The sequence below is a fragment of the Solanum dulcamara genome, chromosome 9 (genome assembly GCF_947179165.1).
Source record: "Solanum dulcamara chromosome 9, daSolDulc1.2, whole genome shotgun sequence".
NCBI classification, from domain to species: Eukaryota; Viridiplantae; Streptophyta; class Magnoliopsida; order Solanales; family Solanaceae; genus Solanum; species Solanum dulcamara.
This window is the reverse complement of record NC_077245.1, coordinates 120883-134577: the sequence shown is the minus strand read 5'-3', so window position 1 is coordinate 134577 and position 13695 is coordinate 120883. Positions and strand designations below refer to the sequence as shown.

The 13695-nt window shown below is 35.2% G+C and overlaps 1 protein-coding gene across 1 annotated transcript; it reads right to left on the bottom strand.

Annotated features, from left to right (window-relative positions):
* Positions 1–417: 417 nt before the first annotated feature.
* Positions 418–13231, bottom strand: LOC129902418 (protein ACTIVITY OF BC1 COMPLEX KINASE 3, chloroplastic). The gene is made up of 7 exons (XM_055977652.1): positions 12728–13231; positions 12412–12639; positions 5034–5369; positions 4308–4863; positions 3938–4124; positions 3474–3837; positions 418–667 (listed from the first exon to the last, which is right to left on the bottom strand). The coding sequence occupies exons 1-7, from the start codon at positions 13199–13201 to the stop codon at positions 542–544; spliced, it is 2271 nt and encodes a 756-aa protein (XP_055833627.1). The 5' UTR covers positions 13202–13231; the 3' UTR covers positions 418–541.
* Between the last annotated feature and the right edge of the window lie 464 nt (positions 13232–13695).

Genomic DNA, 13695 nt, shown 5'->3' with positions numbered 1-13695 from the left:
GTAGATATTTGAAATATATATTGCTTCTTCGCCTATTGGTGAATCAGATCTTCTTCTATTCCCGGCATCAAGCCTGATTAGCTCGAGTAAAGTGAAGTAATTGCCTTTTTTTTCTCTCGACGATGTAACTGTTAAGATTTTCTCTCTGTCTCTTTCATCTACTTATCTCGTGTTCTTCTCTTTATAGTTATATTGTTCTAAGCTTAATTTTACAACAAAAATTTAGATTGCTTCCATTTTTTATTATTGTCTGGCTTTGTCACTTCTCATTTGCCCGTGTGTCTGTATAGTTGCAAGAATCTAATAAACATATTCCGCTATAACTATTACGCCTCCTGTTAGTCTGAGTGCTAGACATCTTCCTTGCTGGTCTGCCACTCGAGCACATTTCAATTTAACATAAACCAACTTAGGAAATTAAAAGTCAATTGCCTTGAAATATTGATTGCTGCATCTGATGTGATTTATATTCTGACCTTCCTTTGACCGGTTAAAATATGTTTATGGGTCAGTTACATTATATTAAAGTTCAAGACAACAATTATGCAGCAGAAGCAGTTGTTTCAGGAGCACGAAGAACTTGTTGCAGTAAGCGCGCTGCAAGACGTTGAGATATTCCACCAACTACACGCCCTCCAATACTGCGTGCTTCTGGTTCTTGAAGTACCTGCTCAATATGGTTAAACAATTAGCAACAAGCACATACTCTATCTTCAGAAACAAAAAAAACCCTTCTTCAGTGGAGTTTGGTTGGAACACATTTTTCGTGAAATTTTGGAACTTTTAAAAAAAAACAGTTTTCAGTGGTCTGACCGAACACCAACTTAGAAACTTGAAAATGGTGAAAACATCAAATGCTGAATAACACAGCAGTGCAATTACTATAGTATATAACGCTGGTAAGCATCATGATTTATCAACAAAGCCTTTTCCCACCCTCCCCCGCCACCCACACTAAATGAAGAACAATGGGCAAGTGCATTTCAAAACAAAAGATTCACACACATATCTATGTATAACTATCTAATCTTTATCTTATATATATATATAAAAGAAAATCTTATGTCCGGTGATGTGGCGTATCCTAAGCACATAAATTACATTTATCTTTTATTGTATTTTAAAGCAAATTCCAATAAATATATAAAAAGATGCCCAAAGCATAAAATACCGTTTCAGCATTCCATTAGTTTAAACACCTTTTCCCCGAAAGCATAAAACGCCGTTTCGGCATTCTAGTAGTTTAAACACCTTTTCCCCGTCTTTGGTCTCTCCTTATTACGTTACCAGTTTGCATCCACAGTCACCCTCTCTCTTTTTTCCACCACTGCAATAAAATCTTAGACCCATTAGCATCTTCTTCCTGTTCTTTGAAAGGTCCATTTCCAGGAATAAACGCCATGCATTGCCAAACAGCACCCACCACTCACTTATCTTGCAACAGCGAACAGAATCAAATTGTATGCATCCCTTTTTCTTTTTCCTCTCTTGTAATTTTACGATATTTCTTTTTCCCCGCATTGATTTTCAATGAATATCGTCTGAGTTATACATAATTGTTTGCGTTGTTTTCAGAGCATTTTAAAGCTTATTATTTGAGGTAGACTTGATTTTAAACTCTTAAACTTGGATGAATTGCTTTCTCTTTGTATTTTGTTAGCACCCAAAATTACAGTTTACAGTTTGGTTATAAAAATTGTGAGTATTTGAAAAAAGAGAGTAGATTTTTATTTTAAAAGTGAGAAATGGAATTTGAAAATTGAAGTTGTGTTTGGCCATGAAGTTGCATTTTGGGATTTTTTTCAAATTTTTATGGCCAAACATGATTTCCGGAATTCAATTATGGAAAAAAAGTATAAAATATCAATGCCCGAATGCCCACTTAGTTTGACTGGGCACCCGGAGTTTAAGAAACATGGGGAGACTTTTGATTCATGTGGTATTAAACTTGCTAGGTAGTAGAATCTTGAAATTGAAAACTTACTAAATATAAAATGAGAGACTCTTTTTGGACAGACCAAAAAGAAAAGCACAACAAGGAGGGAGTAGTATTTTCTAATCTCTTCAAAGCAAGAACAAGAAGAAGATGCTAGTCGGTCTAATTCACCCGACAAATCAAGGTATTCACAGATGCCTGTATTTACCCCCAATTATGAATGTAAAGATTATTTGTTGTGAAGTAAATTTCTGCAAAATCACTTTCATACTCTATTAGAAACATCTTTCATACTCTCGAGGAACTCTCAGGGGCATTGAATGAATTATTACTTAGCTTTCTTGCTGCAAACAATTTTGAAATTTAGTACGCCCAATAATATATCATAAGAATACACTTCTATTTCCTGTTTTTTTTGGATATATTGATTGTTACTTAGGCTTATTTCAATAAATTCCTTGTGTGTGATTTCCTGAAGAAGTATATTTTGTGGATTCAAAAGGTGCATTTGTGAAGTTGAGTGGTTTTGGACTTTCTGACTAACTTCAAGTCACATGAGCTTAGAAGGAAGGTCATATGAAGTGATATTTTCCTTATGTGTTTTATACCACATGAAAAGGATACGAAACAGTATCGCGATCATGATCATAATAAAGAGAAAATCTTTAAGGCCTTCACCTAATATCCATTGTTTACCTTTATGATGTTGATACCAATTTAAAGTTCATCAAGTATCGGGATCATGATCATAATAAAGAGAAAATAAACAATGATGAACAATGATAGGAGGGTGATTAATTGATGAACAAACTCGAGAAAATAACTTATGAGGCTCAATAAACTGATGGAAGGTAATTAATCATTTATTTGTTATTCCTCATTTTTAATTTCTTATGGTAAATAAGGTTCAATTAGAAGAAAAAGAAAATGCTTTCTCATCACTTTGTTAATATAATGTTTCTATAAAAAGACTTTTAATCAAAATGTATATATCTGTCTCATACACTTCTATACAAATTGTGAGGAAAAAAATATATTCTACTTAAGATGAGAATTTCTCAACAAGGCGTCCGATGCAAATTTTAGATATTCACATCAAAATTTGAATTTTCTTTTATCTTTGAGTTCTATAGCATTAGGAATTACTTAAAATATTCTATTTTAATTATACTATTCTATACACCTTCAAGTTATTCCTCTACATCTAACACAATAAAGGGAAAAAGACAACTAAATACATAACCGAAATGCAATTCAGCAACTTGAGTCAAGTTTTTGCTTCTTTTTTTTTTCCATGTTTACTTTCTTACTTATTTTTTAACAGAAGATGTTTGATGCGAAGATTTTACATATACTTCATGTCTTTCTTTGTGAATTTTATATATAGTAATATACCGTGCTTTGCATAGTAAGTTCACTAGTGGGTATATATATTAATATATGTGTGAAACCATCTTGCATCTTTCAGCCAAGAACGCATGAACCACTTGAATCCAACTATCAAAATTACATTCCATGGAAAGAGAGTGCTTCTAACCTGCAAAATTGGTTGCAAAAGATTCGGATCAAAATTCTCCGAGGATCGCAATAGTCCCCATATCTTGATCACCCGTGCTCTAAGTTCCATTAAGCTCTGTTGCTCAGCAGCACTTATTGTAAAGGGGCTACTTGCATTTCCATTGAAAAAAGTCTTCATGGGACCAGGAACAGAATTAAATGATTCAATAGCTGAACCCAGAATAACAGCTTCACTGACACGGATTGCCTCTTTAATAACCAAATCCCTTAATTCTTTACCATCTGGACCCAACAACAACTTCAGGACAGGTTGCAACGCATCTTTTGCAGAAAAGTCTCTGTCTTTCTTTCCCTGGACAAGTAAGTTTTCAAGTCTACTCCACCTGTAGTAACCAAGAGTAAGAGCTTCACATTGTTAGCAGCGCATCAGAAGAATGAACTAAGTTTAGTTAAGGAGTAAAAAAAGGGAAAAGTGATGCCTGCCTGAATTTCCCATCCTTGAAAAGTAACTCAATAAGAGCATCTCTCAGATATGGATTAGGATCTGTAAGAAGCCTTTTAGCAAAATATGGATATGAAGCAGCCAGTACTTTAAACTTGGGATCAGCATATAATGCTAAACCTTCTAAAACAGTGAGAGATCTCAAAATCAAAGCGTAATAAGCCGGAACTGCACGAATTTCAAACAGCCAAAGCAGCAATGTCAGGCATGATACAAAAATTGACTTGACTTATTATTTGTAACAATATCTTGTTAAAAATTTATGGGAAGGCAAGAAAATCTAAAGAAATTTTCCGTTAAGCATTTTGAATATTGATCAGCATACATTTGATTGCAAGACTAGCAACTCACCATTAAAGGGATATTGATATAACACAGCACCCAGACCATCTACAAGTGTTTTGAAGTTTAGCTCACTCACTGTTGAATTAAGTGCATCATCGAAGAAGTCTCGCAATGCTGGTACAATTGGAGAAACATCCACATCGGGAGACAAAAAGTCTAAAGCATAGTAGTCACGAGCCATCGCTTCATAATCCCGATTGACCATGTGCACAACATGGCCAATAATAGCAAATCTTGCTTCTTCAGGAGTTTCACTCATCATCCCAAAATCAAGAAAAGCAAGCTTCCCCTCAGGTGTTGCCAAAAGGTTCCCAGGATGAGGATCAGCATGAAAATAACCGTACTCAAGCAGCTGTCTGAGACTGCATTGGATGCCCGTATTTACCAGATCCAAAACCTTTAGCCCTTGCCTCTCAATAGCTTCTTGCTCGTTCAACTTGACACCTTCAACCCACTCCATTGTTAATACCTTCCCACTTGTGTAGTCCCAAAAAATATCGGGAACGAGAACATCTTCTTTGTCAGCGTACAACTTTTTAAATCTCCGTGCATTCTGCCCTTCCTGCATTAACCTGTCAAAATTAACATTCAAACCCAGAGGAATGTTGTACAAGTTTATCAACTCTGCAGCTCTTCTTCTTCTACACTACCTTGTCTCCATATATATAAAGTTAAATCATCCAATATGCTTCCATTTAAAGAATTATCTAAGAGAATGTTTCAAAAACTAACCTGCACATAGTTGAGCTCTTGATAAACTCTGCGAGCAAATTCATCAATAAGAGCAACAATGTCGCTTGAAATTATGTCAACATATTTATTAATCAGGATGCCTACTCCCCTTATTAGGTAGAAGTCTAATCCTATTGCCTCTTCAATACCTGGCCGTTGCACCTTCACAGCAACGACCTGGCCCGAGTACTTAAGTTGAGCTTTATAAACTTGACCAAGACTGGCTGCAGCAATAGGCGATGCAGATATAGATGAGTAGATGGTATCAAGCGGACGACCCAACTCTCTCTCAATGCATGAAAATGCTTGTGCATCTGGAAATGTTGGCAAAGCATCCTGCTCAGTAGTTAAAAAGGTCAAGTTTATTTGTGCAATCAAAGGTTGTATTTCAGTCAGAAACATTATAAGCTGATAACAAGTTATATCTCAAGGTTTTCAGTAGAAAGTCAATGAACCCGAGATACAAAGACAAAGTAAGGTAAATGATAAATAGTGATTAACCTAGTGTATTTCCACCTTCCATTTTGTTTCTCAATAAAATAAAAGATTCCATTAACAAGGCCAACTTGGCCGTATACAAGTGGTTTACTGATTTTTGGGAGAAAATGTGTATATTCTTTGCCTCAGATTTAGTATTTTTATCGTGTCTTTGAGTGTTGATATGCAGGAGTGTCTTGAGGGAATTGGAGCCTAAACAAGAGAAAAAGAAGCAAAAAGGATTCAAAACGATCAGAAAGAATCAACATCACAAAGCATCGCAAAAGAAGCAGAAAATGGCCAATTTTTTGCCCTGTGCACCACATCTTGCTTTGCAAGATGTGTCACAAGGCACCCTGTTTTTGTTATGGCTTTGCAAAGCAAGCAGTGGCGCAAGAAAAGCCTGATTTCGGATTCAGGTTTTGACTTTTGCGCCACAGACTTGCAAAGCAAGAGCAACGCGAGCCTGTGGCTCTTATGATTATATAGAAAATACTTATATAAAATTAAAAAAAGAATACAGAACCCGTCATAAAAATAAATTAGTCTTTTTTAGAAGTCCGTTTTGGATTGGGTTTTTAAAAGTCCAAGGCCTCCTAGGGTCTATAAATAGGTCCCTTTCACGTTTTTACACCATCATTCTGATTTTGAGAAGGGAAAGCTAGGGCAAGACTCAAGAACGACAATTTCTTTTCTTTTCTTTATTTATGTGTAAATTCACGAATTCTCTTCTCCATACGAGAATTATGAGTAGCTAAACACTTTAGTTCTAGGGTTTTGGCAAACACATGATGGTTTGTGTTTGATTACCGATTATATTTATTTAAGTTTTCCATTTGTGAATTATTACTTATTCTAATTATTTGATTATTTGATGAAATTGACACAAAAACTTGAAAAAAGGAAATTTGTAAGCGTAATAAGAAGTGGGGCTTGTTTGTGAACCTTACAGGGAAAGGGGAACGATTCGCTACTGGGATAGAGATATACCCTTTAGCCTTGCTTAGTTGATGCATATGAATCTTACCAGCACTTCACTATTGACCGAAGACCACAGAAATATAGATGTTAGGAATAGTTGAGTAATCTTAGAATTGTTGGAAGAAGCTCACAAGCGATGTCAACATATAACTAGTAACTCAGGAAAACGAATAAGTGTGACGATATGAAAATTCAACCGGATTATTAAAGCCAAGACCATGGCCATTTCTCCAATTTGATAACAACCAACATTTTACATTTTTTTTAGATATTCATAGCATAACAACAAAACCTCAACTATTTATCTCTCGAATAGCAAAATACTAATTTGAAGTAGATAATCGATCTTCCAAATCTCTGTGGGTACGATATTTGGACTTAAAAATCCTATATTACTTGTACGACCGCGTACATTTGAGTGTGCGTTTGGATGCAACATATACCAAAAAAGGAGAAACTTACAAAATATGGTTCTTTTCAAAAGATATTCAATCTTCTATACAAACATGAACTACATGGGTGCATTTCAACCTTTCATATAATAGAGCAACCAAATGATGAGGAAGTATAACTTATTTATTGGTTCAATGAAGCATGAAAGGCACTTGCCACTTAAAGTATATCTGACTCTTTACAGGAAATATCAACCTTTCATATAATAGAGTAACAACACAAGTGTGGGCTTTATTCATTAATCTGGACAAAGTAAACAGGTCTATGCCTGAACATACTGCACACCTTTTTTTTTTTGAAATAGAACATACTGCACACCTTCTAAGCGTCTGGATTAGAAGGGGGAAGCAAAAGTTAAAAGATATGGTGAAAAATAGTACCTGCTTGGATTTGGTGGAACATTTGGAAGGAAAGAAATGAAAAAAAAATTGAAGGCAGAGAAAGTACAATACAAAAGCAGGTTTTTGGTGTAAGAACAAGATATAGAGGAGGAAATTCAGCTAGTGGACTTTAGAGGTTCTTTGTAATTAATTTCAGTCAAGTGTAAATTTTTGGAGGTGGCCAACATAACCTTAATGCTGTAGAATACAAAGTTACCAGTTTAAAAAAACGTCTTGAACATTCTTCTTGTTTCCCGCGATAACTCTTGCTTAGAGAGTTTTTTTGGAATTGTATTATTTACTTTCAAGTTAAGTTTGGAATCCTCACTTGATTAGATTTTCCCACATCCAGATGTCCGTGTGTCAACATTGGAATGTAAAATGGTGCTATTGCTAGGATGAAAATTCACAAGGCTGTTTCGCAGTTAAAGAATGTGAAATGAATGGTCTCTTCTTTCCTTTTCAATGGAGGATGTTCAAGAAAATACTTACGGAGTAGATTACACAATTTTATTTGAGAATAATAGAGGAAATGTAGGAGTAATTATTATGAGATTTGGTCTAAAGGGCCCTTATTTTTAAAATAAAGAATTTTGTCATATGATTCTTGTTTTAGCTAGAGATGTCTATGGAGGTTGTTGCGGATTATTGTGATATAGGTTCTTCCACTACTAGCACTGGCGGATTCAGGATTTTAAAGTCGTGGGTGCTCAACTGCCATAAGTGTATATTGTTAGTTGAACTGACCATAGACCAGAAGTTCATATTATGAAACTTGACGGTAAGAAACAAATTTACTAGCGAACTATGGTTAATATTGCCATCACAAAAAAATATATCATTCTATTTAGAATCATTCTCTTATAACTTTTATATTATTTTAAAATGATGAATTATCATTATTTACAGTTGTGCCAATTTTATGTAACAAACTAGATAACTATATATATATATTTATGTATGACATAACTTCAATTTTGTCGAGGAGATCTTAGATAAGAGGATATGTAGTTCGCAAAAATTCCCAATTTCTTAAATCCAATTTTGAAAATATAAATCCTATAAAATCTAGAAAAACTTCCTTAATAGAAGCACCACATAGTACTAAATTTCCATCTCTTTACAGAACAACATCCTCAATTCAACAACAAAAAACTATGTTAGCAAGTTACCTCAAAATAAATCATTTGAGTTGAAAACTAAAGCTGGTGGTTCATCTTGGATGGTTATTTTTTATTCATGTTTTGCCACTATGATTAAGGAAAGGAAAAAGGAAAAGTGAAAGAAAAAACTGTCACCAGAGGAGGAAAAGAAGAAAGTCAGAATAAGCATTTCAAAAGAAGAGAAGGAATAAATGTGTTGATAGGGAGAATCGAACCACTGATCTTTTGCTTCAGCACTCAAAAATCAACATCCCGACCAAAGCACCTACCATCTTTTGTATCTCTGGGTGCTCACACATTCTTTTATACTAATATTCACAAATATTTGTATAAATATACATGTTCTGCGTCGGGGTTAGTTGGTGCTCGAGCACCCATCCCACTCAACATGGGTCCGCCCCTGACTCCTAGGAAACCAACAAAAAGGCAAACATTTGTCATTTGGGGTGCTTTTATGAAAGTACCTTGTAATAAATACAGAAGGTTGTCGTTAAGAGTTGAGTGCACGAATTTCATTTTATTTTAATTTTTTTGGATAATTTTTTGTGGCAGACTCTAAGGATGAAACATCAACTATGAAGCGTCATACTCATATTCCAAAAACACAAATGAGTGTCGGTTGTCTGATTTACTTTTGAATTATTTTTCTACTGCTTTCATATGCATTACTTGAGTCGAAGGTCTTTTGGAAACAACTTTTGTACCTCCACAAGGTAGGGGTAAGGTCTGTGTACGAACCCTCACTAGACCTCACGTGTGGAATTACACTAGGTATTTGTTGTTGTTGTACAAATGAGCATCCGTCTGAACCAATTGATCTGAAATACATACTCTGAGAAACTGTCCATAGTCGTGTTTAGGCATAATTATCCTTTTAGCTTTATAGAGCATCAAGGAAATAGATGCATCCATTTGTTTCTAAATCCAACTATAAAGACCATATCAAGAAATACAGCTAAGTCAATATCTTGATGATGTACGCAAGAGAAAAAGAATGTTGGAAAAATGAGCTTGCAGTGATGCCATATAGAGTTTGCTTGATATCGTACATGTGGACTTCAATAGCATCTAATGGTTATATGTGCCTAATAGTGTTGTCAAAGGTGCGCTTTAAGCGTGCTTAAACCCTGAAGCGAGGCTCAAAACGTGTTTAGCACTTCGCCTCGCTTTATGTGCTCTTTAGTGTGGTCATCAAGGTTCTAAGGCAAACTTTTCTTTGCCAATGAGCCTCTTTTGAAGAAGTGACACTAAACAATTGATATTTCACTTTATCATACCTTTTTCCCAATTTCTTTGGTCATATATTTGTCATTCATGTTTATAATTATTGGTGTTGGACTAAACATATATATTTGTATATTTTTCTCCCTTTGCGCCTTTTTTCAAGCCCACACTTTTATTTGCGCTCTGCGCTTAAAGCCCCAATCGACCTTAAAGCTTTTTTGCGCTTTTCGCCTTTGATAACACTGGTGCCTAACAACTTATTATCTAGATTTGAATTGGTTTTTTTAAAAGAGAGTGTTGACTTTCCATCATGTGCTCCTTCACATTGAGGTGTCCTATTAGATCATTTACTGATTTAAGTTGTCTGCTTCAGCATAACAACATGACAAGTTTGGTATTATTGATTTTTATTCCGAGAACAAACTATTGTTATGGGAAATTGCAACTTATATAGTATCTTTCATGCGGGAGGAGTAAAAAACAAGGAATCAAGTGATGTGTTTATGTTGTCTTAAATCTTAACAACCGAAGAGCCAGAATCAAGAAAGGGGATGGTGCTTGATTGTGTGTATTCTCATGGTTTTCGTTTGTTGCTAACTAACTATGTACAAGGTTTTTACCGTGCGATAGAAGAATATCTTAGGTTATAGTTTTGTAGTTTCTTTGTTAGTTCTTAGCTTGTACGATTTAGAGGGAATGCTACTTTAGGTGTATGTGAAGATTGATAAATTAATTTATTTTAGTACTACAGTTATTGTAAAGGTTGAATGGCTTCTTCGTGACTCTATTTATTTTAGATACTTGATTTTAAGGGTAATTTACTTGAATCGAGGGTCCATCAGAAACAACCTCTCTACCTTCTTACGGTATGGATAAGGTTGCATACACACCACACTCCCAGATCCACCTGTGGAATTACACTGAGTACGAAGGTTAGTTAAATTTTCTTGCAAGCTTGAGTCAATTTTTACTTGCGTTGGAAAGGCTATAATGGAACTGAAATCTTGATTTCTTGTAAGACAGTAGCCATGGGGCTGGTGGGAGGGGGGTCTATTCTTACCTATTAAAGTTTTCTTACCCCAAATTTACAAAATTTTACACAAGATACCTAGTGAAATCCCATAAGTTGGTTTGGAGAGGATAGAATGTATGCAGACCATACCTCTACCTCGTGGAGGTAGAGAGGTTGTTTCCAAAAAAACCTCGGCAAATTTACAAAATTTTAAGTCAAGTAAATGCTTGCCTCTTAGATTTGCTGGTAGTCTTAAACAACATTGTTTCATAGTTAAATATAAAAGAAAAACATGGATTCTAATGCACGAAATGGTTTTTGCGAAATATTACAAGAAAATGTGGTTTGGCACTTCCATCAATCTAGCAGATTTCAGTTCACATTAAATATGGGCCGGTTGGGTATTATTTAGGGCGAATAAGACAAAATGTCCATTAGGTTACATTTCTTACACAAAAAATAACCCACTTAAAAAAAATAAGTCATTTATTATGAGGAATGGGCAAATTAGACAAACTTTAGCTCTTTTGCATAACAAAATTTGGTCCATCTTATCTTCTTCTTCTCGCTTCTTTTGGTTCTTCTTGTTGATGCTGATGCTTCTTCTTCGCTGATGCTTCTTCTTCGACTTCTTCTTCTCTTTTTTTATTAAAAAAAAATGCGTATCGCAAGCATGAATCATTTCGAGCGAATTATATATTAAATGACTCAAAACATCAAGAGGATTTCATATCTAATTTGGGATGTTTAGAAATAATTTTGAGTTGATCGAGATTGAATAAGTCAATGTATATTTCATGTATAGTCAATGTATACTTTATATATAGTTAAATTATATTCAACTTTTTGATTGTATCATAATCTATAGTTAGTGTATAGCTCATGTATAGGTAAACTATATTGTATAGTTAGTGTATATTTTCTATGAGTTTTGGCAAGCTATAATGTATAGTCAGTGTATACTTCGTATGATTTTTGGCTATTTTTTATGTAAATAAAACAATGCTATATTTGTTGTAAATCAATTACTTTATTGTATATATTTGAAATTAGTCCTTTTATTTAAGTAAAAAATTTAGGAATCCCATAATGTAAGGAGCTAATTACATTCTATCCCTATTAATTACATTCTATCACTACTCTTTTTCAATTTACAAAAATCCTTTAAATTTGATGGAATCCGAATACATCCTAAAACGTTACGATACATCACGTCTCGATTTCGAATACAACATTCAACGTCCTGATATATCACGTACATATCGATACATCGCGTAAGTGATGCATCAAACAAAAAGTGATGTATCAAACCAATACATCGCGTAAAGTGATGTATCTATCCGACCGATACATCACATAATCCAACCAATACATCATGTAAAGTGATGTATTCGAGAATATGAGAGAGTAGGGATTTTACTAATTTTTTCAAATGATAGGAAATTTCAAAAAATATAATAAAAACAAGTTGTGTATTTAGGTAATTTTTTCATTATTTAACCCATTTTTGCTCAGCCCATTCATAACCCATCCAAAACCAACCTAGTCCACCCATTTCCCAGCATACAGTGAACTATACTAACTAAAGCCAAAATAATGTTTGTAATGGAAATTCACGGAATTCCACAAGGAAAATATTCGGACACAGCATTCACTATACAGGAAGGAAGAAGGCAGGTAGAAAATACCTGCAGCTCCGACAGCTCCTCAAGGTACTCGGGTGGGCATAAATCAGGCCTGGTGGATAAACCCTGGCCGATTTTAACAAATGTAGGCCCCAATCTGGTGAAAGTCTGCCTAAGCTCAATGGCACGCAATCTCATTTTCCGATCAAGCTCCCCGTTCAACCGGTCAAGCCACACTTTTAGTGCGAATGAACCAAGTCCATTGAATATTTGAAGAGCTCTGCCCAGTACCTACGAAGAAGCAATCAAACAAATTGGACTTGCATCTAAATTTCTGGTCTGAAGTGAAATCAATTTAAGTTCGTTATTTAGTGTTTACCTTAATTGGGCGAGAGCCATACTTGTTGGCTAAGAACTCAGGGCTATATACAGAAGCATCCGCAGCACGTGTCATAGCTCTGGCTTCAGATTGCATATCGTCGGCTCGATCTCTGCTAGATGAACCAGCTTGAAGGGTTCGCCCAGTAACATTACTGTTCCCCGCTACATCTCTGGTTGGTGGTACTTGTTGAGGCCTCGCCTCCACCAGAGCCGCTCGAGGAAGAGTTAGTCTTAACTTAACTCTCCGTCCGTCGGAGCTATTCGCCCCTGAAAGCCGAACCGCATCGGCGCAGGAAGGCAGCATAATATGATGATTGGCCGTGAACGATGCCACGGCAGAACTCATCGTGACAGGTCCTGCAGGTGGAGAAACTAATCGTATGGAAAGGATAGCTTTACAGGTGAAGATGTCTAACGAGCAACAACGAATGAATGACTCCGCCAATATTGCCTGATTTCCCAATAATTCCATTATTTATCTGGCCCATATTTATTTCCACCACCCATATTACGTGGCTGCAGCTTGTTACGCAAATAATGAAAAAAACAAATTATTATTATTATTATTATTATTGTTGTTATTATTATTGTTATGGCATGAGTGTGCTACAGTTGGTATGTGAATGACTATTTTTAAATAAAAAAGTGTGTGGATTTGCCATGTCATTATAAAGAGTGGGTAGAGATAGAAAAAAAAAGTATTCAAAAATTGTATCATCATATAATTTATTGACTAACAAATATGAAACAACAACAACAACAACATACCCAATGAAATTTCACCAGTGAGGTTTGGAGAGGGTAAAGTGTTCGCAGACCTTACTACTACCTCATGGAGGTAGAGAGTGTTTCTGAAAGACCATCGGCTCAAATATATCAGCTCCAAGCGAGACAAAACAATAGATATAACATAACACCTAACACGAAGAGTAAAGTAAATACTACACCATACAAACAATAATAGTA